Below are 24,550 nucleotides of genomic sequence, written 5' to 3'. Positions count from 1 at the left end.
TTCTCACAGCAGTCATGTTGCTGAGGGGCTACTGTTGAAGAACTTGCTAACTGCATGGCATTTATCCAGGACCTTGTCTACTCCTTTTACTTTACCTGCTGATATTACTATCAGATGAAAACAGTGGTAAGAGCACCTGACATGAGTCTTTCAATCCAAGAAAGTCAGTGTTTTTTACTAAATTCTTTCTATTGTCTGTGGTTAGAGAACAACTTTTTTTAACTTCCATTTTAAACTCTTGCAGTGCTGGCAGAAGCTGCTCTATTTATATTTTCCACAATGTCTTTCTCTGGAAATGCTTGGACTCCTAAACAATTTTTTTTTGTGTTTGAAATGGATATTAATATTATGTAACACCCATATAAGTACCATTTGACTGTGAAGTCCACATATCAAATGTGAGTGCTACAGTATTGCTGTTTTCAACTTCCTTCACCACATTTTTTGACTGAGATCTACATGTTTGGTATTAATGAACATGTTATAGTTTTCCTTGATGGAAATTCATGGTTTGGCTTCAGTGCTTTATTAAATTATACAAACCTTCATTTTCAACAATGTTTAATGGCTGCAAATCAACTGCAATCATTAAGGCTAGCATGTTTGTTTTTTTTTTCAGTTGTTGCTAAAGTGCTCATTTTTGTCATACAATCTGCCATGACATTTGACCTACCAGAATTCTCTTTTTCCTTTGCACTGCTACCAAAGTCTGTTCTGTGCTTTGCTTCCTTATAATTTTTGTGTTTCCCTTTGAAATAAAATGTAATGGGAGTTATGAAAAGCACTCCACACGTTTAAGGAGCTTGCTTGTAATTGACCCACTGTCCTATTGGCACACAGGTTACATCTATATTCATTGATAGAGGATGCATTTTTGTACTATAGTCGTATTAATCTTATTGGAGGTTCTTGACTCATTCTTTGTGTAACGCTCACTGATGGGCACTCTGCGGATGCCATTTCAGAGGTTGCATTTCTTACTTGTTCTGTTGTCTGTGTGTTCACGGTGGTCTGCTTATCACAAATCACAGGGATAGTAACGAACTGTCCTTCCTGTTACCTCAGATATGTGCTGCAGTAAAATCATTCAAGAGAAACATTACTTAATGCAGCTGAGTCAACTGCCAAATGCTTTTGGAAATTTGTAAAGTTCTAACCCACCCCCTCAAAGAACCATATACAAAAGAATGTACCAGATCAGTTTACTACTACATAATGGATTGCCTTGACTACATAATGCAAGGATTGCCCGTCTTTAATCAGTATATTGATCTTTTTATGCATTCTGCAAACATTAAATTCTCTACTTACTCTGGTCTGTGCTTGCTTTAGCCATGTACAAGTCCTATATAATTTATCTACATTTTCTTCAGTAGAGAAGAACAGAAACTGTATTTTAAGTGGTCAAAACTGTAGGCCTAAGTTCAGACTTCCCCCTTTTCCCACAGTCTTGCTAGAAGTGAAATAGTCAGCTGAGCTTAATCCATCCATGATTGACAGTTCAAAGAGCTAGTTAGGCAAATGACAACTGCCTGTAATTTTTGATACTATACCTGACTTTGTATTTACATTTGTAAAAGCAACATTTTACTGACAAGAAAATGAGATTTGCCCATCTGTTTAAATAAATTCCAGTGCATTTTATCCCTGCTGCTCACATAAAAAATGTATCCAAAACTAATGTTTTGGAAGAGTTTCGCTTTATTTTATTTATTTTGCATTTGTTGACAGGGCTAGTCTAACTGGATATATGTACATTTTCAGTAGAGGCGTTTATAGCACTTTACTTGACTTCAAGTCAAGGGCTTGGATTTTAAAATAGTGGGTAGGTGACCAGCAAAAGTAACAGTAAAAAATATTCAAGAAAATGAACATGCTACTTTTCTGAGCCAGAGGACTTTCCACATAATGACACCCTAGCAAGGGCAACCATAGGCAAAGGAATTCTACTTGTCCAGCTAGAGTTTGATGCTGTGGTAATGATGGCCAGCCTAAAGAAAAATGCAACCACCGCTCTATAAATCATCTGTAGTAATGCATGCAATTTTATCACAAACTCCTCTTGCCAAGCAAAACCACTTAACTACTGTTCAACTCCAGCTAAATGCAGATGGAAGCCTGTCATACAGAGATCTGATTACTTGATGGCTTCCTTCCCTGCAAAATCCTTAATCTTGATTCATTCTCATCTGTAGCACACAAACCCATTCTAAACCTTGTCTTAGAACCAAAGACTTCCTCAAAATCTGCACCCCCCCCCCCAAGCTGGTCACTCCTGTAACTAAACTGGATAATATCATTTATGCTTTCTCCAGACTACCTTGTAAACTCTAGGAGTCTCTAGGAGTCATTACCAACCTATCTAAGAGAACCCACCTCAAACAAAGTTTAGAAGTGAACCTAGGAAACACCTGCTTAGTTTAGCTTAATGCCAGTCTACAGTCCACCAGTACTATTGCATCACTTAAATCTCGCTACCTTTACTATCTGTTTTCACTACGTTGCTTCCATGTAATCTGTGAAGACTGGAGGAAGATGGACGAAGGCTGCCAGCCTAGTCAAATAGAATTTGATACATAATTCTGTCAATTGTATAAATAAATGTAAAATAGAGGCTTGTATTTGTAAATGAAAGAAAACACTGTAAAATGTGAACTTTAAGATTGTTGCAACATTGCCATCTGCTGTAAGGGAAACCAAGCCAAGCATTTCAAATGTGTCTTTTGAAGCTGAAAATATGATATGAATCTCTTTGATGTTTTACAAGTCTGCTCCAGTGGGTCTGGATGAAGGTTTCATCCCCATTGTTTTAAGGTTAAAGTTAAGGGCCAGAATTTACATGTGGAAGGTAGCTTTATTGCTCTGGTTTCTGCTAGAGTGTATATGTGAAATGCCTTGTATTGTAGTTTCCTGAGCAGGTGTTAGGTTTTCTCAGGCCACAAATTGCATTATTTAGCAAGCTAAGTGTCAAAATGATGCAGGGCCTCAGCAGAGCTGTAGGTTAGTGTTTAAAAAGTATTGTTCAGTGAGAGACTAAGCATTTTGATCTTTGACATCTAACCCAGCGTTGCTTATGCTTTATGTATGTAAGTATGATTATAGCACTGTGTTTTTTCTGAAGATTAGCTAAAGATTAGAAAGTTAGATTGTGTTTTTCTTTGACATCAGACCTGTCCTACTGTATTGTTTTGAAGTTTCTGTGTGATCTCTGAACTCTTAGATATCTCTGTGGTGTAGTAGTATTGTCTTGTGTTTTAATTATTTATTATTAAATATTTTAAAAGCCTTTACCTGTGGCTGGTTTGTATAGATAAGTAGGCTCTAGAGTACATTGCATATTTATAGAGTTGATTGTAATAGGCCACTTTAAAATTAGCCTTATACTGAATAGTCACATTACCAGTTGGGTAATAATATTGCACAGTAATAGACACACTTTTAAAGGCCTTTTAGTAGCTGATAATGGCTGGGTGGTGGCAGGAATTACTACCGTATAGTCTGGGTAATAGGGGCACAGTTGGAGAACCTGTGCCAGCCTTTTCTCGGGAGGGTCTGTGTGGTTGTAAAACCTCTTCTCAAAGCGTGTGTGTTGTGTCATCTACTTGGGCAGGGACACGAAGCACTGGGTGGACAGAGAGGGTACTGGAGGTTTTAGCTTGCCCAGTTAGGCTGAGACCTGGACCCTATAGCTGTGCCAGTGGGGAGTCTTACTGGGGACATGATGAGCAAGGGAGCAACCAGCCCCAGATTGACTGTGATCTCTGTGTGCACTTAAGGGAAATTGAACTTTACTGTGTGCATTAGTTATCCTTTTCTGTTCTAGGAGATGACCTCACTGGTGTTAGTGGTGAGGATTGAGGCTCCTTGATTGCTGGGCCAGGGAATGGGCATCACATACTCATCCAGGTAATTCTGCTGAAATCTTACTCATTACTCAGTCTCCCTTACCCCTGCACCTAGGATTTTACTCCTTTCTCTGCTCTCATACTAGCTTAATTAAGCTAATTAATTCAGCTTGTTTGAATCAAAAGACTTTGAGACTAAAGTGGCTCTAATGTGACAACCAGTGTATTACTTGCTCTTGTTACTTTCCCTGTAGTTTTTCTTGTGTAAAGTTTGTGTAAATCTCAGTTTGCATAGATCTGTCTCTATTTAAACCTTTATATTTATTTTGTCATATGCTGACACTGGCTGTGCCTGTAAATGGTTCACTGAGATCAGTTCACTATCCCATTAGACAAATGTAAAATTAAAATAAAGCTTAGTCTGCATTGTCTTGAAGAGCCATAACTAGGGAGATGGGTTATCCTTTGTGCAAGGTTTGTAGGGTGGTGCAGTTAGCACTATAGAAGAGGTACCTATCGGGTCCTCCAAATCAGTCGCACTTGGATGGAAGTGCAGTACTGATGGTCACTTAAGCAAGCCCAATATGAAATATTGGCTTGTTAAACTATTTGCTGTGTGTGTGTGTTTCCATGTAAAACATATTTGCCATAATGGTAATGGTCTTTGCCTCCTTTGCACAAGGTTCAGTCCTGACCGACCAATGCTGTGTGAAGTTTGCAGCTGCTCCCCATGTCTCTGTGAAGTTCCTCTCACCTCATAAATACCTGCTGGGTGTTCCCACCTGAACACTAACTCAAACACTGAATGGGAGTTATGGTTAGCATCATGGAGTCTAGGTGTAGCACCCATCAGGAAAAGAGTTGTGTAGATCAACCACATCAGGCATTGACTGTGATGTGCAGTATCATCTAGTTAGGAGAACACTGATCACAGACTGTGCACCTTGTTATGGCCAACCACTTGACTGTGTAAAAACTGGCTCTAGTGATTTGGTCACAGTAATGTTGCCAAAAAATGAGCATGGATATTTGCTGCTGGTAAGTGTGTTGAGGACTTAGCCTATTCCAACTTATGCCAGGGACCCATGCTAATGGTGGGAGGGGTCTACGTTCCTCTGCTGACCAGTATGTGCCTGTCATAAAGCCAAGCAGCCCTGGCTGGCAGGTGTCCATTGTGCAACTTGGATTTCCTGGGATAGCTCTGGTTTTATGTCCAAGTTTCATTCAACAATCAATTTGCCAAACATGAACTAAGGATTGTTGCACTCTGTTAGGTTCATTGACAGGATGGAGCTTAGCAGGGGTGACATGATGGTAAGGAAGAGACTAGCATCCTTTGTATTCAGGAGACAAGATTGAAGGACAATGTAGAAAAGCCACTTGGCTTGGGATCTATAGTCTGCTACTCTGGTAGGACACACTAGAAATGGTTTGGGAATTTTTGGTAAGAGAGGTCTTCTGAAGACAGTGAAATATGTTAGCAGAATCTATGACAAACTCATGGCAATCATACTCCAGTATAACAATAGATCAGTACTTGTCATCTCATCCTGTGCCCACAGCAGGCTTGTGATGGCAAGGAAGAGTACATTCAGACAGCAGCTGCAGGATGACATGAGTTGGTGTAGATAGTGGGAGCCTAAATGCTCACATTGGGACAGACTGAACAGGATGCAAGGACTGCCTGGGACCACAAGGATGGAGCAACAGGAATAATGAAATGGTAGAGCAACAGGAATAAAGGAGGAGAGGACATTTTAGACTTCTGTGTGGCACATGGCTTGATGGTGGCCAACACACAGTTTAGCAAGAAGAATGGTCACAAGGTCACATGAGTGGGCAACATGCAAGTTGGATAGAGTTCCTAATAAAGACAGGGCATTAAGGTAAAATTAGATTGCAAAGTCATCTCTAGGGGAAGCAGTTGTCCCACAGCATAAACCACTGTGGCTGCAATCAGCTTTAAACAGTGGTGAGAAAAGGCTTGAAGGTCATCAGAGACTAGGCTGAAGACCTGAAAGGTGACTGGATTAAAAGTACAATAGTTCAAAGAAGTACTCTAGCAACTCCAGAAGAAGAAGAGATAAGTGGAGGTAAAGAAGAATGGCAAAGCTTCAAAGCAGCAGGTGTGCGACTATAGCCTGGATATGCAGCTGAGCCAGGTATGGAAATATGGCAGTAGAATGTTGAAGGCCAGGAAGTCATCAAAAGAGAAGGAAAGTGAGCAGGAAAAAAATTGGAGATAGAAAAGATGGACCAGGCTAAGAAGGAATATTGGTTAACGAACAGAGAGGCTAAGAGCATTTGCAATAAAGAAGAATAAGGCATCATAGGCGCACTCTACCAGCTTCTGGAAAATGACTCAATAGTTGGCACAAAAACTCTATTAGGTTGCAATTTAAAGACCAAAAGAAAAAGAAGATAGTCCTCCAATACTCTTCATAAGGGATGTCAGCAACACCAATCCACAAGACTTCAAAGGCAGATGGAGTACTTTCAAAAGTTTGTGAATGAAGAAAACCCCACAGAAGCTTTACTGTTGCAAACACAGCCAAAGATGAAAAAAGAAAAGGAGCCTACCCTAGAAAAAGTAAGAACAGCACGAAGGAAAATGAAGTCTGAGAAAGCAGTCAGCTAGGATGTGATCACGGCAGATGTGATAAAGATGTTGGATGCATTTGGGAGAAATGACTACTGAAGGTACTCAAGGCTATATGAGGGGGGGGGACGCATCCCAGATGACTGGAGAATACTAGTGCCAGTCTACAAGAACAAAGGGGACATTCACAGTAGTGCTCATTGTAGAGTTATCAAACTCCTGTCACATTGCATGAAAGTTCTGGAGAGGGTAATTGATAAATGGATATGCAGAACAGTTGAACATAAGATGGGATCTGAGCAATTTGGATTTGGATCTGGATGCAGCACAACTGAACTGATGTTTTCAGTGAGACAGGTAGTTGAGAAGAAGCCAGTGATGGGGAAAAGTCCAGCTAGGCGTTCTTTGACTTTGAGAAAACAGATCTATATCAGTTGAGTGAAAACCCCTTTACGCGAATGCCTAAACATCGACCCCTATACCTTGAACCGCAAAAATCCTGAACGCACTAAAGCGCGAAAAATAAAATATCGAACTATCATAGTCGGCCAACCCCACCACCCACTACTTAGTATCTACCCAAACAAAATAAATAAACCACATACAGACACTAACCAAACCCTACAGACATGCACACATGCATACATTTAACAAAACCCTACTTCCAACACTACACTAAACCCCAAATGCACAACTATTTGTGCACTGTCCTTAACCCCTCTCTAACCTTAAGGTCCGTAACTACCGCACACTTCCCCTACAGACATACACCCAAACAAAATAAATAATGCATCTAACACTACACTAAGTCTTACATACATTACCTATCTATGCACTTATCTTAACCCAAATCCTAACCCTAAAGCCCTATCTATCGCACACTTACCTTATGGAGCTATATCACAGATGGGCCAACCAAAACAAATCGACATTTTGGAATTAGTGGTTTTGGACGTTCGAGGTTTACATACTTCGCACAATGTGGTTCGACATATTCGCATAAAGGGGTTTTTGATCAACTGATATAGACGCGAGAAAAGATATGACAAGGTCCTAAGTGATTTGGGCAGTTCTGAGATGGTTCAAAATCACAGAAACATTGATAAAAGTAGTCCAGGCAATGCAGAAGGACCAGAAGTGCAAGCTGCGTTTGGTCTGAGTGCTTCCCACTGGGAGTGGGTGTATATCAGAGTTCTAGTATGAGCTTTTCATACTGGTGATGTACTTCGTTGATCCCTCCAACATGCTTGCTAATGAAGTTGATGATGTGGCATTACAGGCAAATTCTGAAGAAGGATGTCAGCAAAGTATACGGGAATGGAATGCAAAACTGAAGGCACATTGGATGGGCTATACCTGTCCCCCCTCAACACTTTATCCACATCCTTTCAGTCTTTTTAGGTAATGCAAAAAAGACAAAATTACCAACAGTCAAAAAGTATCCAAACAACCTTAAGGTGTTACTGCTCAGTGTTTGGAACCTACACAGAAAACTTAACACCCTTCAAGGCCTCTTCACTCTGGAGAATGTAGGCATCTGTGCTATGACGGGGACTTGGTTTAAAACTATAGAAAGTACTCTGGCAGTAAAAGGATACATAGCCTTCCATACATTTAGACCAACAATAGCACAGACGGGCTAACTGTGGAAGTGTCTCTGTCTTTGGTTAAACAGGACGATACTATAGAGCTCACCCACATGCAAGTCACTGAAGATAAGAATGTTCTTTGTGTTTCACTGTTGCAGTTATCACTTGTGGGTTATCCCTGCTGGGTAGCCCTCAGCTGGCCTGAATACCAGAGTAAAGGATTTCCCTCCTGCATCAGTTGTTCAGAGACTGTGGCTGATGTCAGGTCGTCAGGGCTATAAAGGGTGACAGCTGATGCCATTGCATCAGTCTTTCTTGGCGTGGAGCCCAAAGCAGAAGCAATTTTACTAGTGCGTCAGTCAGTCATTGCCAGAGTGAGGAAAACTGTCTAAAGCTAAGTACCCCATTTCGGTGCATTTTCTTGCTTTTAACCAATGTCAGAGAAAGTTAATTGTCTCAGTTGTGGAAAGCAGATCCCACACCGAGACTTCCATTCTCTGAGTCGCTTGTTTAGGCCCAGTCTACGACATCCCTAGGTGTCTGTTCTGTGCCCTGTTTAATTCTAGAACCATATGTAGAAGAGCTGAAGTTGTAGCAAGGCATTTTAGCGAGTCCTCTTCTCAATGAAAATGGCATCCGTCTCTCAACCGCCTACTGACTTGCCTAGAAAAAAGAAAGGCCTCTAAAAGTTGTCTTTTCAAGTCAAAAGTTTGGTATTTTTCAACTCTGTGCTACAGCTGAACTCAGTGAGGTGCCTTTGTAGCTCCTGACGCCAGCTGAGGAACAATCGCAGGCCTCTACAGAGACCAGTTCAGAGTCCATTATGTTGCCAGATCCACCTCCCCCTACCAGTATGTTACCTTTTCCTCATGTGGTCAGGTCTGGAGCTGCTTTGCAGGTACCAGCTTCCCCTAAGACTCTTACTACCGAAGCCAGAGTCAAACCGACGACAATGCCACCAGTTAAACTCACTTTAAGACCACTGACCCATCCAAGCCTAAGACTACCCCCAAAAAGGCCCCCCAGGACCCAGCCTCTGACCTATACCCAGCCAACCTGCTCCTCAGTTGCAGGAACTGCTCAGAATGGCAGAAGACTTGATGACTGTTATTTGGGGAAGCCAACCCCGTCCTCCCACCTCAGCCAAAAGAAAAAGGGATGCCTCCCCTGAGGCCTTGTCTGACCAGGAATCAGAAGACTCTGTTTTTTAAGAGTCGGACATAGAAGACCAGCCATTAGCAACATTTGAGGACTCTGATGCTGATGACCCCATTCCTTCCACCTCCCCACTTGAGGACATTTCCTTTGGGGAAACCTTAAATTCCCTCCGAGAGCATTTTCAATGGGAGGTCCAAGATTACTCTCTGTTTAAGAAGAGACTTGAGAGTTCCTTGACCTGCCCCAGCATAAACTTCTAGCCATTCCACCTATCCTGGATGTGGTAGAGGATGTTTTTCTAGAATCTGCCCTTTCACCAGATTCTCTCCCTCCAGCACCCAGAAAACCAGACAGATACTACAGGCTGCAAGATGCCCACAAATATCTTTTCAAGAATCTTACTGCAGACCCTGAAGGTCATTACTCAAGGCCCTAAAGGAGCTTTGGTAAGCTCATTTAGAAATCCCACTCCAACTGACAAAGCAGAGCTTTAGACAGAATGGGGAAAAAGGTATCCACTTCAACCACTTTAGCTGTAGGAGCCTTAAATTGTCAATTTCATATGATCAAATTTCAGCAAAATGTTCGTGAACTGATTAAACAGAAGTTAACTTCCATTCCTGGGAATAGTACTACCAGAGAATTAAAAGACCTCATACAGTCTAGCTCTCAGGTAGCCAAACACTCCTTCCATTGTGGTTTTGATGCCTTAGAAGCTTCTACCAGGGCTGCAGTAACAGGCTTAGTAATCTGAAGGTATGCCTGGTTAAGGGAGTAGCCTTTTCCTGACCGTCAAATCTAATAAGGTGCTAGATGCCCTCTTGGATAAAGACCAGTTGTTTGGCCCTAAAGCAGAAGAGGTCATTAAGAAAATGGAGTACAAACCAAATCCATGCAAACTGTCAAGGACTTCTTGTAGGTGCAACCTCCCAGGTTCAGCAGAAACTTCCCCACAAAACACTGGTCCATTCCCTCACAGACAAATCCTGTCCAGAGAAAGGGCTACAGAGACAGAACCCCTAGGCAGCAGTCCCATAGCCAACAAAGAATCCCAGTAGTGGTCTACTGCTGCCCCTAGGCAAGGGAGTTCTAAACCAACCCCCTTCTCCAAGGACTCACAATGACTCTCCACCCTCCCCTTTGCCTTTCAATTCTCTTAACAGGCTAGAAGGAAGATTTTTCCCTCTTCCTAAAAAACTGGCAGGCCATCACCTCAGATCTATGGGGCCTAAAATTATTACCAGCGGTTACAGATTCTATTTCAAAGAGAAACCAAAAAGGTCAGGTTGCCCAGACATTTCTGCAAATCAGAGGACAGAAGCTGTTTGCCAGATCAGAAAGCTTCTTGCCCAGGGTGCTGTGGATCCTGTGCAGAACAGACCAGAAAAGGATTTTATTCAAGACTGTTCCTGGTCCCCAGAAAAGAGGGCACCTGGTTGTGCCCTATCCTAGACCTCTCAACCCTGAATCTGTCCCACTTGGTTCCAAAATTCAAGATGCTAACTCTACATAAACTACTACCTATGCTCCTGCTACAAGCCTGGCTAGTGACACTAGATCTGAAGAATGCCTACCCTGGAGATCCCGGTCAGGCAGTCCTGCAGGAGTTACCCAAGGTTCAGAGCAGGGTTCCAACATTTTCAGTTCTCTGCTCTGCCATTTTTCTTATCCACTGCTCCGAGTCTTTACCAAGTGCCTGGCCCCAGTCATTGCATTTTGCAGGCAGAAGGGCATACACATTTATCCATATCTTGATGACTACCTCATTCAGGCAGAAGCCAAGGAAAAACTCCTGCAGGACCTCTCCTTTGTGCAAGCCCTACTAAACCTCTCTGGGATTCACCATAAACCAGGAAAAGTCCCATCTGCAGCCCACATAGGTTCATAGGTAGGTACTAGGCTATCGGCCCTGGGGCCTATACAAGCCCAGCCAAAAAGGTACCCTGGCTTTTGCCACCCAAGAAAATTATTTTCCTGTGCCACTGTCAAGCAGAGCCACAGAGGTGATCCCCGGGGTAAATTTCCTATTTCCCATCCAATCATCAAGATTTTTCTTGAGTGCTAATGAGGAGCTTTGCTTGATATAAATAGTTTATTCCAGAGTATGGGAAGTCTCCGGGACAGGAATCTATCCCTCCGGCATGTTCTGTTTATTATGGTGACAAGGTTTAGGTCCCTAGAGCATGTAGCTCGGAGGGTTTGGGATTTCTTTAAGTGGAGCATGTCCAACAGCTCTGGGTTTGGCATAGCTTTTTATGTTAGGCAGAGATCACCTCTGAGTAGGCAATATGCAACGGAGTAAAGCTGGAGTTTTTTGAGACGGTCTGCATAGGGCATCTGTTTGAGGCCGGTAATTCTCACTGTGAGGTATTTCTGTGGCCTTTCCAGTTGTTGTAGATGTCTTGAGGTACATACCAAAGGGGGCATTGTACTCTATAATGGGTCTAATGAGTGATGAGTAGAGGGGAACAAGGACCTCTCTTTTTCTGGATGAGAAACCTTTTGTGATGAGGTGTGCCATGTAGAAGGATTTCCTGACTACTGTGGCGATGTGATTATCAAAGGAGAGACTACTGTCCACCTGTGTCCCAAGGTCTCTTATCACACTTTTGGTGTTAAGTATACTACCGCCTATGTTGTAGTTCATGGGTACAGAGTTTTTACCAGTTTTTCCTGAGCACCCTTCTAGACACCTCAGCACAAATGGCCTTCCTCCCCCCACAGAAGTAGGCCTTCCTACAGTCTTACTTCACCCAGCTGGCACAAAAAACTCACCTTACTGCCAGAAAAATCCTGCAAGCCCTGTGATGTATGGCCTCTTGCATCATGCTGGTTTCCCTTGCTAGACTACACATAAGAAAATTGCAATGCTACCTAAGGAATCTCTGGTACCAGCACTTCCAGCCACTCGAGCACCAACTCTGTCTGATTCCTTGTCTGGGGAAGGAATTCCTATGGTGGGCTGAGGCTTGCAGCCTAAACGATGGCCTCCCCTTTGTCCTTCAGCCACATGGCCGAACCATAAACACAGACACCTCAGACATTGCCTGGGGAGCCCACAAAGGATCCCTGCGAACTCTGGCATTTTGGATATGGGGGTTCAGGGTCTCCACATCAACCTGAAAGAAATGTTGGCAGTGCACCGAGCAATGCTAACCTTCCAGAAGCACCTGTCACCAGTGGTCCTTTTAGTCAAGACAGCCAACACAACTGTTATGTGGTACATCAACAAGCAAGGGGGCACCCATTCTTTCCCCCTCTGTCTCTTAGCTGTGAAAATATGGCAGTCAGCCACAAACTTGGGACTGCATCTGATAGCACAATACCTTCCAGGGAAGCAAAACACCCTGGCAGACCAATTAAGCAGGCAACGTTTGGACCCCCACTAGTGGCAGCTGCACAGGAGGACCTTCCTGCAGATTAGTCAAATCTGGGGGAAACCAGACCTAGAACTCTTTGCAAGCTACCAGAACTGCCAGCTACAAAATTTTGCTCGAGAGTTTTATCCAATGGTTTGGAGGGTGGACACCCTCTCCTGTCATTTAGGCAGCCTGTTTGTATACACTTCCCCCCACTGCCTCTGATACCCAGGGTACTGCTCAAGATCAGCGAGGAAGGGCCAAGGGCTATCCTAATTGCCCAGGACTGGCCAAGGCAGCACTGGTACCTCATGCTGCTCAGTCTGAGCAAGGTATCCTCCCATCCTCCTACCCTCCTTCACAGACCTTCTCACTCAACAGGGAGGGAAGCTACTGCACCCAGGTCTGGCCACTCTCAAGTTAACCGCATGGTTGATTCCTCAAAGGATAACAACACTGCAGTCCTCAGCAAGCAAGTGTTAGATATTAAGGATGCCTGTAGACCCAGCACCAGCAAATATTATTCAGCAAAATGGAAAAGGTTCACCTGCTGGTGCAGCAGCAGAGTCGCAGGCAGCATCTATGCCACTTTACCACTGGTTCTGGACTACCTGGCAGAGCTTCTACAAAAGGGGTTGTCCTACTCCTCTATCCAGACTCATGCTTCAGCTATCTCAGCCTATGTCCAGGCAGAGCAGCCCTTGTTCCCAGAGCACCTCTTAAAACAGTTACTCAGAGGTGTAGCTCACATCAGACTGCCTAGAAGGCCACTTGCTCCAGCTTAGGACTTAAACTTTGTTTTGGAAAAGTTGACTCTATCCTCTTTTGAACCAGCATCTTCAGCAGATCTCAAGTACCTCTCTTGGAAAACTGCCCTAGTGCTAGCCATCACTTCTGCCAGGAGGGTATCTGTGCTGCAGGCCCCAATGGCCACTGAGCCCTTCATCATTTTCCATGCAGACTGAGTCTTTCTCAGAACCATCCTCTCCTTTATGCCTAAGGTGGTCTCTGACGTTTCCCTCAACCAGACCATTCACCTACCTACTTTCTTCCCAAGGCCTACCAATACAGGAGAAAAAATTCTGCATACCCTGGATGTACACAGACAAATGTGATTTTACATTCACAGGACCAAATCAGTCACAAAAACATACCAGCTCCTGATTTTGTTTGCCCCTGGGGCAGAGGGGAACCCAATAGTAAGCATACCATTTCCAAATGGATCTCTCATTGCATACATTTCTGCTATGTCTTCCATGGAAAGATTCCTCCTAAATCCATCAGATCTCACTCCACTAGAGCAGTCTCTGCTTCTACAACCTTCCTGAGAGATTCCTACCAAGGATCATCTGGAGGCTGCTATGTGGACATCCATCCACACTTTCACTAGACACTACCAGCTGGCTACATTCTCCAAAACCAGGAAAGGATTTGCATCTGTAATCCTGCAAGGCATGCTAGCATCCCCATAACCTGCATATCATGTCTCCACCCACTTCTTCAGCTTTGGGAATCTTCCCACAGGCGATGACTGCAACAGTGAAGCACGAAGAACATAGTACAGTTGTGTACACTTACCATAAATGTAGATGTTAGAGTGTATTCACTGTTGCAGTCCTGCTTCCCTCCTACCTTTCCCCTCGTTTTTCTATACCCTCTTAGGGACTCCTGACTATTGGGGGGCAAGAAAAACTGATGTAATGGCGTCAGCTTTCACCCTTTATAGCCCTGATGACCTGATGTCAGCCACAGTCTCTGAACAGCTGATGCAGGAGGGAAATCCTTTACTGTGGTATTCAGGCTGGCCGAGGGCTACCCAGCAGAGAGAACACACAAGTAATGACTGCAACAGTGAGTACACTCAAACATCTACATTTATGGTAAGTGTACACAACTGTACTTTCTTCACCATCTCATGGCTTCGCTACAGGTCGCCATCTATGCCCATAAAGTCTCACAACTCTTAACCTACTAGAGGCGTTCACCATCTAACCAAACACCCTATTTATGGGTGACAACTACCCATCTGTAGTCTGGGAAACTTGCACTGCCTCAGACACAGCACTTCCTAGACTTAACATACAATCCCAAGAACAGATTAGAGTGCATGCTGCAGCCAGAGGATCAAACATACTGGATGTGTTACTCCTCAACATGGGAGACTACTGCACCCCCAACCCCTGTGTCACATCTTCACTAGGACAGTAGATCAGAAAGTTGTCTTCTCTGAAGTAAAAATCAATCCCAGAAATCCATCTAAAGCAGGCAAATAACATCCTATTGTTTGTCAAAATTCAAGACTCCCCCTAACTCAAGTCCCTAGCTACCTATTCAGAATCCCTGTGTTGACATGTGAATGGTTGCATAGAGGCTGTCATACCTACCAAAGGTAAACCCAAAACAACATTGAAAGTTAACTCCACTGTTAGAATTCTAACAAAAATAGGGTATATAACAAAAGAAGAAAACTCGTGGCCAAAATCAGGAACAGGAACTCCCTTAAAGCCAAGTGCTGTCTTTTATAGAACCGAAAAGAAACTAAAAGGTCCAAGTCCAATAAGTCCAACTATGAGGTCCAGGATAGCCTTGCAGGCTAATGACAATCACAAGACCTTCTTTAGCTATGTCTGGAACCTTAAAGGTAACACACACTGGTGTGCTGAATGGTACCATCTTCACCAATCAGGGTGATGTAGCAAATCTACTGGCTGATAAATTCAGGTCAAACTTCACCTCTCCAGCTCCACCAGGTAAAAGTCTCCTCAAACATACTATGCCAAACTGTTAGCAGGGACCAGGTGCAGGCAGCATTTGCTAAAGCCAAGAACACTGCCTCCATGGCTCCCGACAACATCCCTGGTTTGTCTCCTGTACAGGCTAAAACACGACCTAACAGGAACACTTAAGACACAGTTCAGCTACAACATTGAAACAGGCTGTGTTCCAAGTGAATGGAGGACTTCAGCAGTCCTTGCCCTCCACAAGGGCAGACCATCAACTGATCCAAGGAACTACAGACCCATCAGTCTAATAAGCCTAGTAAGTCTAATATGCAAAGCCATGGAATTAATTATCATGGAAGTGATAAACAAGGACATTGACAACCTACAGACACTGGACCCATTCCAGTTTGGCTTTAAGGGAAGGTTATGCCTTTTTAATCTGGTTGACTTCGAGAGAGTCACCAATACCATGGACAAGGGTAAAACAGCATACTGCATATCTTGACTTAGCCAAGGCATTTAATACAGTACTCAACTTGGACATCGTTGACGAGCTGTCTGAGCTAGTCATAAATTTCTACATAACTCACTGGATTGCTGGCTGGCTCGGAGACAAGACCCAAGAAGTCCAGATCAGTGAGATCACCTCCACCTAAAGACCAATCACCAGCGGCATGCCCCAGGGCTTGGGATGCTGGGCCTGCTCCTGTATGGAATCTACTCCTCGGAAGTCAAGGTAAATGTTCAAGTCCTCTGGCTCTCCAAGTTCACAGATAACTGTAAATTGTTAACTGTTATAGATTTCCCCAAGACACCAACATCTAGGAACTGGATTTAAAGCAGACAAATGACTGGTGCCAAAGCTGTGGCCTAAAATTCAATGCCAAAAAATGCATTATAATGCTCTTTGGAAAACCGTCAACCCAATTTAATTACTCCATCGATTAAAACACCCCTAAGAGTTGATCCAGTAGTAGGGGATCTGGGAACATATGTAGACAGCAATCCTGGCCTTGGATCAACATGTAGCTAAGATACTAAAATCATTCTTTCACCCAACTTGTAAGTAAGGGTATGGCATCCAGGTCAAAGGCAGTTATAGTACCACTTTACTCGGCCTTTATCAGACTTGTCATTTAATACAGCCTCCCTTTTGATATACATCTAACCAGACACCTGCAACAGTTGGAATGCCCACACAGGATTCTCATCAGGAGAATTCATTGCATGAATATCTTGTCCTACACTGATCACGTAAAGACTCCACCACTGTATGCAGTCTCATACAGGCTGCTGTGAGGGGATCTTTTCGTGACTTAAGGCATCTTCAGACTTGGCCCTTGATGAATCTGTAGCACATGTGCAAAACCAAAAGCACCAGAATCACTAGAACCAGGGATCTGAACTTCACTTGTGACATAAAAAGGACATGCTGGAGAGGCAGGTATGTGTCCCATGGGGTCCCCACACTATGGAATTGGCTTCCTATCAATGTAAAACAGAGTTCTTCCCTGATCCTAGTCAAATGGAACCTTGACAATTGGATGGGGAAATTGTACATGTATGTATGCTCTGTCCCCTCATGTCCCTTATGGATAGAGGCCATCAATAAGAAAAGTATTATTCTAACTAGAGCTTCCCTACCAATCCCTTTATTACTTCCATACTAACATGTCTTCCCTCCCCCTGTGTAGCTACCCATGATGCTCAGGATGCAAATAGTTTGGGGTGCGTGGCTAAGCTTGTAAGGGCCCTAGTAGTTAGTATAGTAACAACCTATCCACCTATTTTAGTTACTAAATTGTTTTCATATCACTGTTTAATTTTTTTTTGATCATCATAGTCAAACTTGAAAACATAATGCATTTCAACCACTTCCTCTTTCATTAAGTAAAAAAAACAAAGTATGCTTTTAGAATCTTTCAGCAACCCTTTGCTGTAAACTAATGTAGCAGAAAATGTTTCTGAAATCATCCCCAGATATTTACCAGGTTAATCATGAATCACAACGTTTAAGAAGTTCTGACATGTTACGTTATTTCATGAAGTACACCATTCCTTTTTTTCATTTACTGTCTTAAGTGAATTCTGTGACTTGAAAAATCGTGCAGTAAGTAATAGTTTTCTGTTTGAAGAATAATGCCACTTAATAGCACAGCTGTGTGAAATAGAGGGATAAATCCTTGAATATGACCCAGGTAACCTGAGATGGATTAGCAGCTCAAGCACTGATGTTTACCCATCCTGTAAGAAGGCAGGCAGTCTGACATGACCAGGAGTGTTGGGACTCGTGCAGCTCTGAGGTGCAGTGAAGGAACTGGTCATAGATGATGCGCACATGTATCCCTGCAGAAAGCCGCAGTTACAGACATCACAGCCATAAAAGGTCAGGAGTGTTGGGACTAATGTGAAGCTCTGAGCTGCGGTGAAAGAATTGGTCATACATGATGCTCATATGTAGCCCTGCAGGAAGCAGCAGTTGGACATCACAGCCACAACTGGGAGGGGTAGGATAAGAAGTGACTGACCTTTTGCATGTTACAGCAAATTCTGGTGCCTTTCCTGCAGGCTTTGAGATGCTGTGCTGCGTTACTTTTCTGTAATTTGGATTGGTTTGTCAAAACATGTTTTAGATCTTAAAAGAAGTTTTGAACAGTGTCACATGTCTGGGTTTTGGTTGTATTTAAAAAGGGGTATGGAGTTTTTTCAGTTCTGAAGATGTCTGCTTTCAGACAAAAGTGCTTAAGTGGAAAATAAAATTTTGGACTTTCTTACAGAGTATGGAAAACTATGGTGTTTGTTTTCAGCTGTTAGAGACTTGATTCTTACCTTTGATGGGAGGAAATAGGCTGTAGACTTTGACCCAGATTCCAGACCACAGAAAGAGTCATAAGGCTGTCACTATGGTTATAGAATGAGTAGGGCATTCCGTGTTCTGTGAAGGAAAGAATGGCTCAGTTAGGTGGTGGGAGGGAGGACTGAAGAGGGTCGCAGTGATGTCTTAAAAAAATAAAAAAAGAATGAAACTAATGCCAGTCAAGTGTACATTACTCTCAATTATTTAATGCATCCATGTTAGCAGACGTAACTGATTTGAGCCTGAAAAAAATGAAAGTGTTCACCCATTTTAGGTACCTGATGATATTCTGAGGACAATCTTTGAGTCCTTTGAAATTGACTATAAAAGGGGATACGTACCAAGTCAAAGGGTGTGATGCAACAGAACATTCTCCATGCTCTGCGGATAATGATTTTCAGAGTCATCTAAGTGGTCAGGAGGGAGACAGAGCTCTATTGCAAAATTACTTTAAAGCTGTTACTGTGAATTTTGACATTTGGTGCATTTTCTTTGAAGATGCATTTGTTTTTAGTGTTGCAGGGGTTGTATTTATAGGTCTTGCACCCTTGAAAGGGACTCCCAATTTCTTAGAGCTTAGAAATATACTTTGAGAATAAAGTCTGGAAAATTTAATCTAATTTTGTTAGTTACCTTCTTCCGTGAAAGTTCAGGTCAGTATTTTAACTGTTAGCAAAGGTAGCAGCTTCCACTTGTTCTCCTATATACATTTTCATTATAAGGTTCGTTAGTTGCAAAACTATGGTATTTCTATGAATTGTATTTCATTCTTAATGATTTTACCGATTCAGAACTGACCTCAAAATTCATGTCTGCTTTTTTCTTAAGTTGATGGAGAAAGTCAATTTTATATAGATTCAAGCTGTGCACATTGTTAAAAAAAAAAAAAGTTTCCTTTGTGCATTCCTTTTTTCATTAGTAAGAATGTGTGCAGGTTAGTGCTAAACTTTTTTCATATCTTTTAAAATGATTTGCAAATATTAATTTCGCTTACTCTACTGGACATGGTATTGTGCCATTTTACTAAAGATAAGGCATTCTTTTCTTTCTCAGTCTTCCATTGTGAAGTTGCATGCTGTTTTCGCACGTGCCTGTAGCATGCAGTATTAGTTTTGCCGTACTCCATGCTGTTGCGGCCTGTTTTACTGTTCTGCATGTTATTTCTAACTGGCTAACTTTTGGATCTTGTTTATTTTCTTGGGCTGATGCCATCACAAATCCATTTGTAAGACATTGTCAAGTGCTGGGTTATTTTGTGGTAACCTCCTCTGGATGAGTTTTACTTTTATGTCCTGACAGTGCAGAGCATTAAGGCTGTCTTTAAAAGTGAGTTTTGAAACAGTTTTCCCTTCCGCCTACCTAGTGTACTAACAGTGGAAGGCTGTGCTCCACTTCTTTGTATAGAGATTGCTACACGTCAGAGGAGGAATATTGCAAGATACTGTAACCTGAGCGTTAGCATTTATTATCCCACATTTATACCCATAGTACCACTATTCAGATGTTCTTGGAATTTCTGCATGCACCTCTTTTTTTTTTTCAAGTGCTAATGTGAATATTTTAAATATGGGTTTTAGGTTTGCAAACACAGAAGCTTGACTTTTTTTGTAATTTCATTTTTAGCAAACATGCTTTTCAGTTGTTTCAAGTTATCCATTTCAGGTTTGGAACTTGTATTAAAAGCACTTGTGTGTCCATATTCTTTTATTTATGCCTACACAGGTGATGACAAAAGTGAAATTCTTTTAAATCCTACAGACTATAATACTGCTTATGAAGTCCTAACATGCTCTTTAAAAGGACCTATAGCTTCAGTTTTCTCCTCTTTAGATTGATGCAGATGCTGGAACTCCTTTATATTGTGTAGACCTTTACATGAATTGAAAGTCCAATTACCTTAAATGATTTTATAGCTTTACTAAGTGGTCTCTCCTCCATGAGAACAGCAGTAGTATTTAATCAGTGTGCAACGTTTGGTAGCTGAGGAAATCTGACATATTGTGTTTACAAAGGCAGTGATGGATGTGTATGAGACTTTGAATCAGTTTGATCTGGTTACTAATTACATGCACTTCTCAGATTCTGAAACATGGCATGTTAACTAGAAATAAACACTGAATGCCAAAAGTATTATACCTGTCTAGTGCAACTTAAATTTGTATGTTTTCTCTTTTGCAGGGCTTTTGATAAGTTCTGGCTGTGCATTGTACCCTTTGGGATGGAATAGCCCAGAAATACAACAGGCATGTGGTAACACCTCTCAACAGTTCCATCTAGGTAAGAGCACTTTGGAAAAAGATACTGCTATTAAGTAAACGACATTTTCAAGTAGACCTGCAGTTTTGGATCTATGTTCAGATTTTTAAGGTCTGCCTGTATGTGTGTTTCTCCATAGATTAAGCAACATTGTGTTTGTGTTTATATTTCAAGGTATAACACACAGGTTTAGTGCACAAAAAAAACCCTCTAGCTTTTTTGTAAGTAATACTTTCCTGTCTGATATTAAAACCGTAGCAAGCATACCAAAGTTTGTAAGCACATTAAAACAACACCTAGTAAAAGATGACATTGTCCCTGTATAATTTAAACCAAACTTCCCACCTATATCTACCAAATATCTCATGGAATATACACTCTGTTAATTATAGATAACTGCAAAGTTAAAACTTCTTTATTGTTTTCTTTCACTTTCATTTCTTCTATCCTTCTTTCAAAATGAATACCCACACTCTACAATTACATCTATGACTGTAAGTGTATATAGTGATATTTTGCATATGAATGTTTTTATCGTGTATATTCATGTATTAGAAAACAATGCACAAGTTATTTAATCTACAGAAACCTTTAATTGTATGTACTTTGTATTGTCCTTCCATTGCTGCACTTTGTACTTGTACATGTCACCTATATTCAAATTGTGTACAAAATTTGTGTGCAGTTAAATGTGGGCCTTTTCTGTTTTGGAGTCCACTGAAAAAGGTGCTATGCACAACACAAATAAACTATCACGGTTGTAAGTAGATATTTGCATTCATTTAAGTTGTATATCGGCTGGCACAAGGACCTTTCACAGCCATGACCAGAACCAAAGGCAAGAACATAAAAGGATATGCAGGCAAAATGGGTGTAGTGTTTTACAATATCCTATACAGTTAAATGAGTCTGACATAATCTAAATGCAGACATAAAACCTTTATTATGTTGATGCTTTGTGCTAGTAAAGTGAATGATAAGCCAGTAGATTATTTCTGAATAATGGTTGACTATGAAAGATTTCTGATGTGTGAGAGGGGGAGGAAATGCAAGGCAGTGGGGTTAAGTCAAGGTTGTGGAAGGCTTTATATGTGGCAGCAACTATAAATGGAGATTCACAAAGAGTAATGCTCTTGGACTTGTGTATAAGAGAAACAGTCATGACTACCTTTGCAAAATTCTAGGCAGTACTATTAGTAAATGGTTATGAAGCAGATGTCTGTGTAATAGTAGGAGGTTGTGGTGTGTAGAAGTGTGGTTATGCATCCATTAGGTAAATAAATTTGCAAATTTTATTAAGAATTTTTTTGAGTAGTACTGAATTACAGAAGTTACTTAATGCTGGCAATGGAAGATTGTGCTCAAACTTGAATTAGATTTTTTCTAGCATGGATTTCATGTCTTAGAAGAGATTTAGCTAGGGTAAGATTTTATATTGGTTAAGAACTTTATTGATGTGCATACCTGTGCAGATTGAAAGGAAAGGCTCAGGTTAAGGATAATACAAAAGTATTTTAAGGTTCTAAAGAGACTGTCAGTTTCTCACATGACTTACAGCACTTAAAGGGGTGGGGATAAGGAGGAGTTGGAGGCAGCAAGTCTTTCATGTTTCCCAACCAAAATGACTTGAGCAGTATTTGTCTTGGTTGACCAGGAAAGTCTGACTAGGCAGAACTCATTTTCAGTGGAGGCTTGGGGAGAAAAGCTTTACCACAGTACATTTATATTAACAAGTGAATTTCAGACTGTTTTCAGAAACAGTTACATTTCTCATGAAACAACCAACATAATTACAAGACTATATACAGTAAAGTATTTACATCAAAAATTAGTCTATACAGTTCAAGCTGTAAAATGTTACAGAAGTAAATGGATTGATACTGTAGAAGGGAAACCTCACTTGTTCTTTCATTGCAGTAGTGAAAGATTTGCAAGGAGTTCAATATGTGAAGAAGTTAGTTATAAATTTATGGAGGAAGGGAGCTTTTAGTATTGTATAGCTTTGTAAAGAGTTTATGAATTACATTGAAGTAAGTTATAAAATTATGTAGGAGGGAATGGAAGATATTAATGCTGTATAGGAGGATAGTGGTACTAGCATATGACTGAGCATGGTATAGGATTGGTTCTGTTTAGGTTGCCTGGTCCAAAGTGGTATATCTAGAAGGTTTATAACTTGTGTATACATGAGATTTATACGCAAGTTTATTTTTTCTAACATTTGCAGTTAGATTTTCTAAAAAATAAATTTGGATAGAGAATTGCAGATCCTTGTAGCTTTTGTTGCCTTTAAGCCTTAGGATGACATCTGCATAAATTGTGATGTTAAGATGTGGGATTTCAGAAGAAAAATTGTTGGAGAGTGAGTGAAGAAAACTAGAGCTAGAATACCCTTGGGCATTCCTATATGTAGGGATGGCTTTAGAAAAGAAAGTTTACAAAAAAGTTACGAAGGAGGTGCTGTTCTAAGATTCTCCTGTGGTTTTGGTAAATGCATGCTTCCTCAGCTGTTACCTTTCTCTCTGGCTACCCCACACTTCACTGAAGTTGAACTGGATGAGGTGCCAGCTAGTCAAGTTCAGATCAGTGAAGCGGAATTTATTGGACACTGTTTTCCATGGGAAATCACTGCTGGCATGCTTTTGTGGTCTGGATAGTGAGCCCATTCTTTTAGGAGATTTCTCCTTTTAATGTTTGTGTGACACTGGAACTGGTTTACAAGTTTAGGAGTACATAGTGACTAACTTCCACATTGTGGGGTGCAAGAGGGGCAAGCACTCACACTCTACAGCACTTTATTTTAGTGTTTAAAAAGATTCTTAATGGTACAGTTTGACTGGATTGTGAGGGTCCTGGATGGTCATCAGCCAGGAAGAAGTGTCGCTATTTTTATGTACCTAACTGAAATAGTTCATGAAGGAAGTATATTGCCTTCTCCTAATGGCATAATTTCCACTGAATCACTTTTATGGTTGTATCATACAGTAAACATGGACAAACCTATTAGAATGGTTTTCCTAAAGACCAAAAAGCAAGAGAGATCCACAGCTGAGCTCATTCTGTATTAAAACTGAGCAAAATACAAGAAGTACTCTTTGGATTTCTGTTAAGTTTGGTCATTTGGTCACACAATTTGCAACCCATTAGTCTCAAGTCAAATTGTATGATACCCAGTACTTCAAAATGCTAAGCTGTGCTTGCCTGAACCTATATGTGAATGTTAAGCACTGTAACTTGGAATAGTTCCTCTGACAATTTTAACGTTTTGATTTTTCCATGGTTTCTTCCAGCTTTCTACAGTAGCTTTTGTCCAATTTGAATTAGCATAGTTTGCTGTGGATTCTAGCAGCAGTTTTAATCATTAGCATAATGAATGATGTTAATCCCAAGGCAACTTTGTTGAAGCTGCTGTTTTCATTTAATTAACCTTTATCATATTTCATTTCTTTAATTCTAAATGGGTTCCCATTGAATACTACTGCTATTCTGGCCATACCAAGTCTCCCTCTTTATGAACATTGTTTTCTATTGCATTACTCTAAATCAGGAATTCCAGAGCTTCATGAAATTTCTCTGGTGCAAACATAGGACATTCCTGCGTTGTGCCAGTTGTCCATGCAGTTAGTGCACGGTTATCTATGAGGTACTTGTGTATAACTGTCTTCAGCTTTGGATGGCTTGTGAGATGTCCCACACATGTCTGACCCCAGACGAGTTACAATTACATTGGGGAGAGTAGAGAAGGCTATGGAAGGATTAAAGCACACATTGGAATGTGCTTCCACATGTTTAACACATTGCAGATGCATGATCTCTGTACGGCTAACACCTATGGGAAAACATTAGCAGTTAAACATAGGACTGCCATGCTGTGTATACCTTATTTGCACCTCTCCATTCATGTTCATCATAAGGTTACTGTGTCATGGAGAACCCAATGAAAAGGTCTGGGATCATCACAGTATAAAAATACATCTGCAGGGGTACCAAGGAAAGGCCGCAGTTTTAGGAGTAACGAGAGCTTTTCAGAAATCGGTAGGAAAAAGAAATGGCAGACGTTTAAATTGCACTTTTTTTTCTTTCTTTCTTTATAGTTTAAAATAAAATAATGTAGTTAATTTAATCTGACTGCATATTCCATCATGTTACCATAATATCATTCCA

General features: G+C 41.3%; 1 protein-coding gene across 1 annotated transcript in view; it reads left to right on the top strand.

Annotated features, from left to right (window-relative positions):
- LHFPL1 (LHFPL tetraspan subfamily member 1) overlaps positions 1-24,550 on the top strand; it is a 262,305-nt gene that overhangs the window by 168,654 nt on the left and 69,101 nt on the right. Inside the window, exon 3 of the mRNA XM_044057113.1 lies at positions 20,309-20,407. Coding sequence (XP_043913048.1) covers positions 20,309-20,407 — 99 coding nt within the window. The remainder of the gene's footprint in view (positions 1-20,308; positions 20,408-24,550) is intronic.

The sequence above is a fragment of the Protopterus annectens genome, chromosome 15.part0, assembly GCF_019279795.1.
Source record: "Protopterus annectens isolate FY-2018-M chromosome 15.part0, PAN1.0, whole genome shotgun sequence".
Classification (NCBI taxonomy): domain Eukaryota; kingdom Metazoa; phylum Chordata; order Ceratodontiformes; family Protopteridae; genus Protopterus; species Protopterus annectens.
Note: the sequence above shows the minus strand (reverse complement) of the source record. Positions and strands in the feature narration are given on the sequence as shown.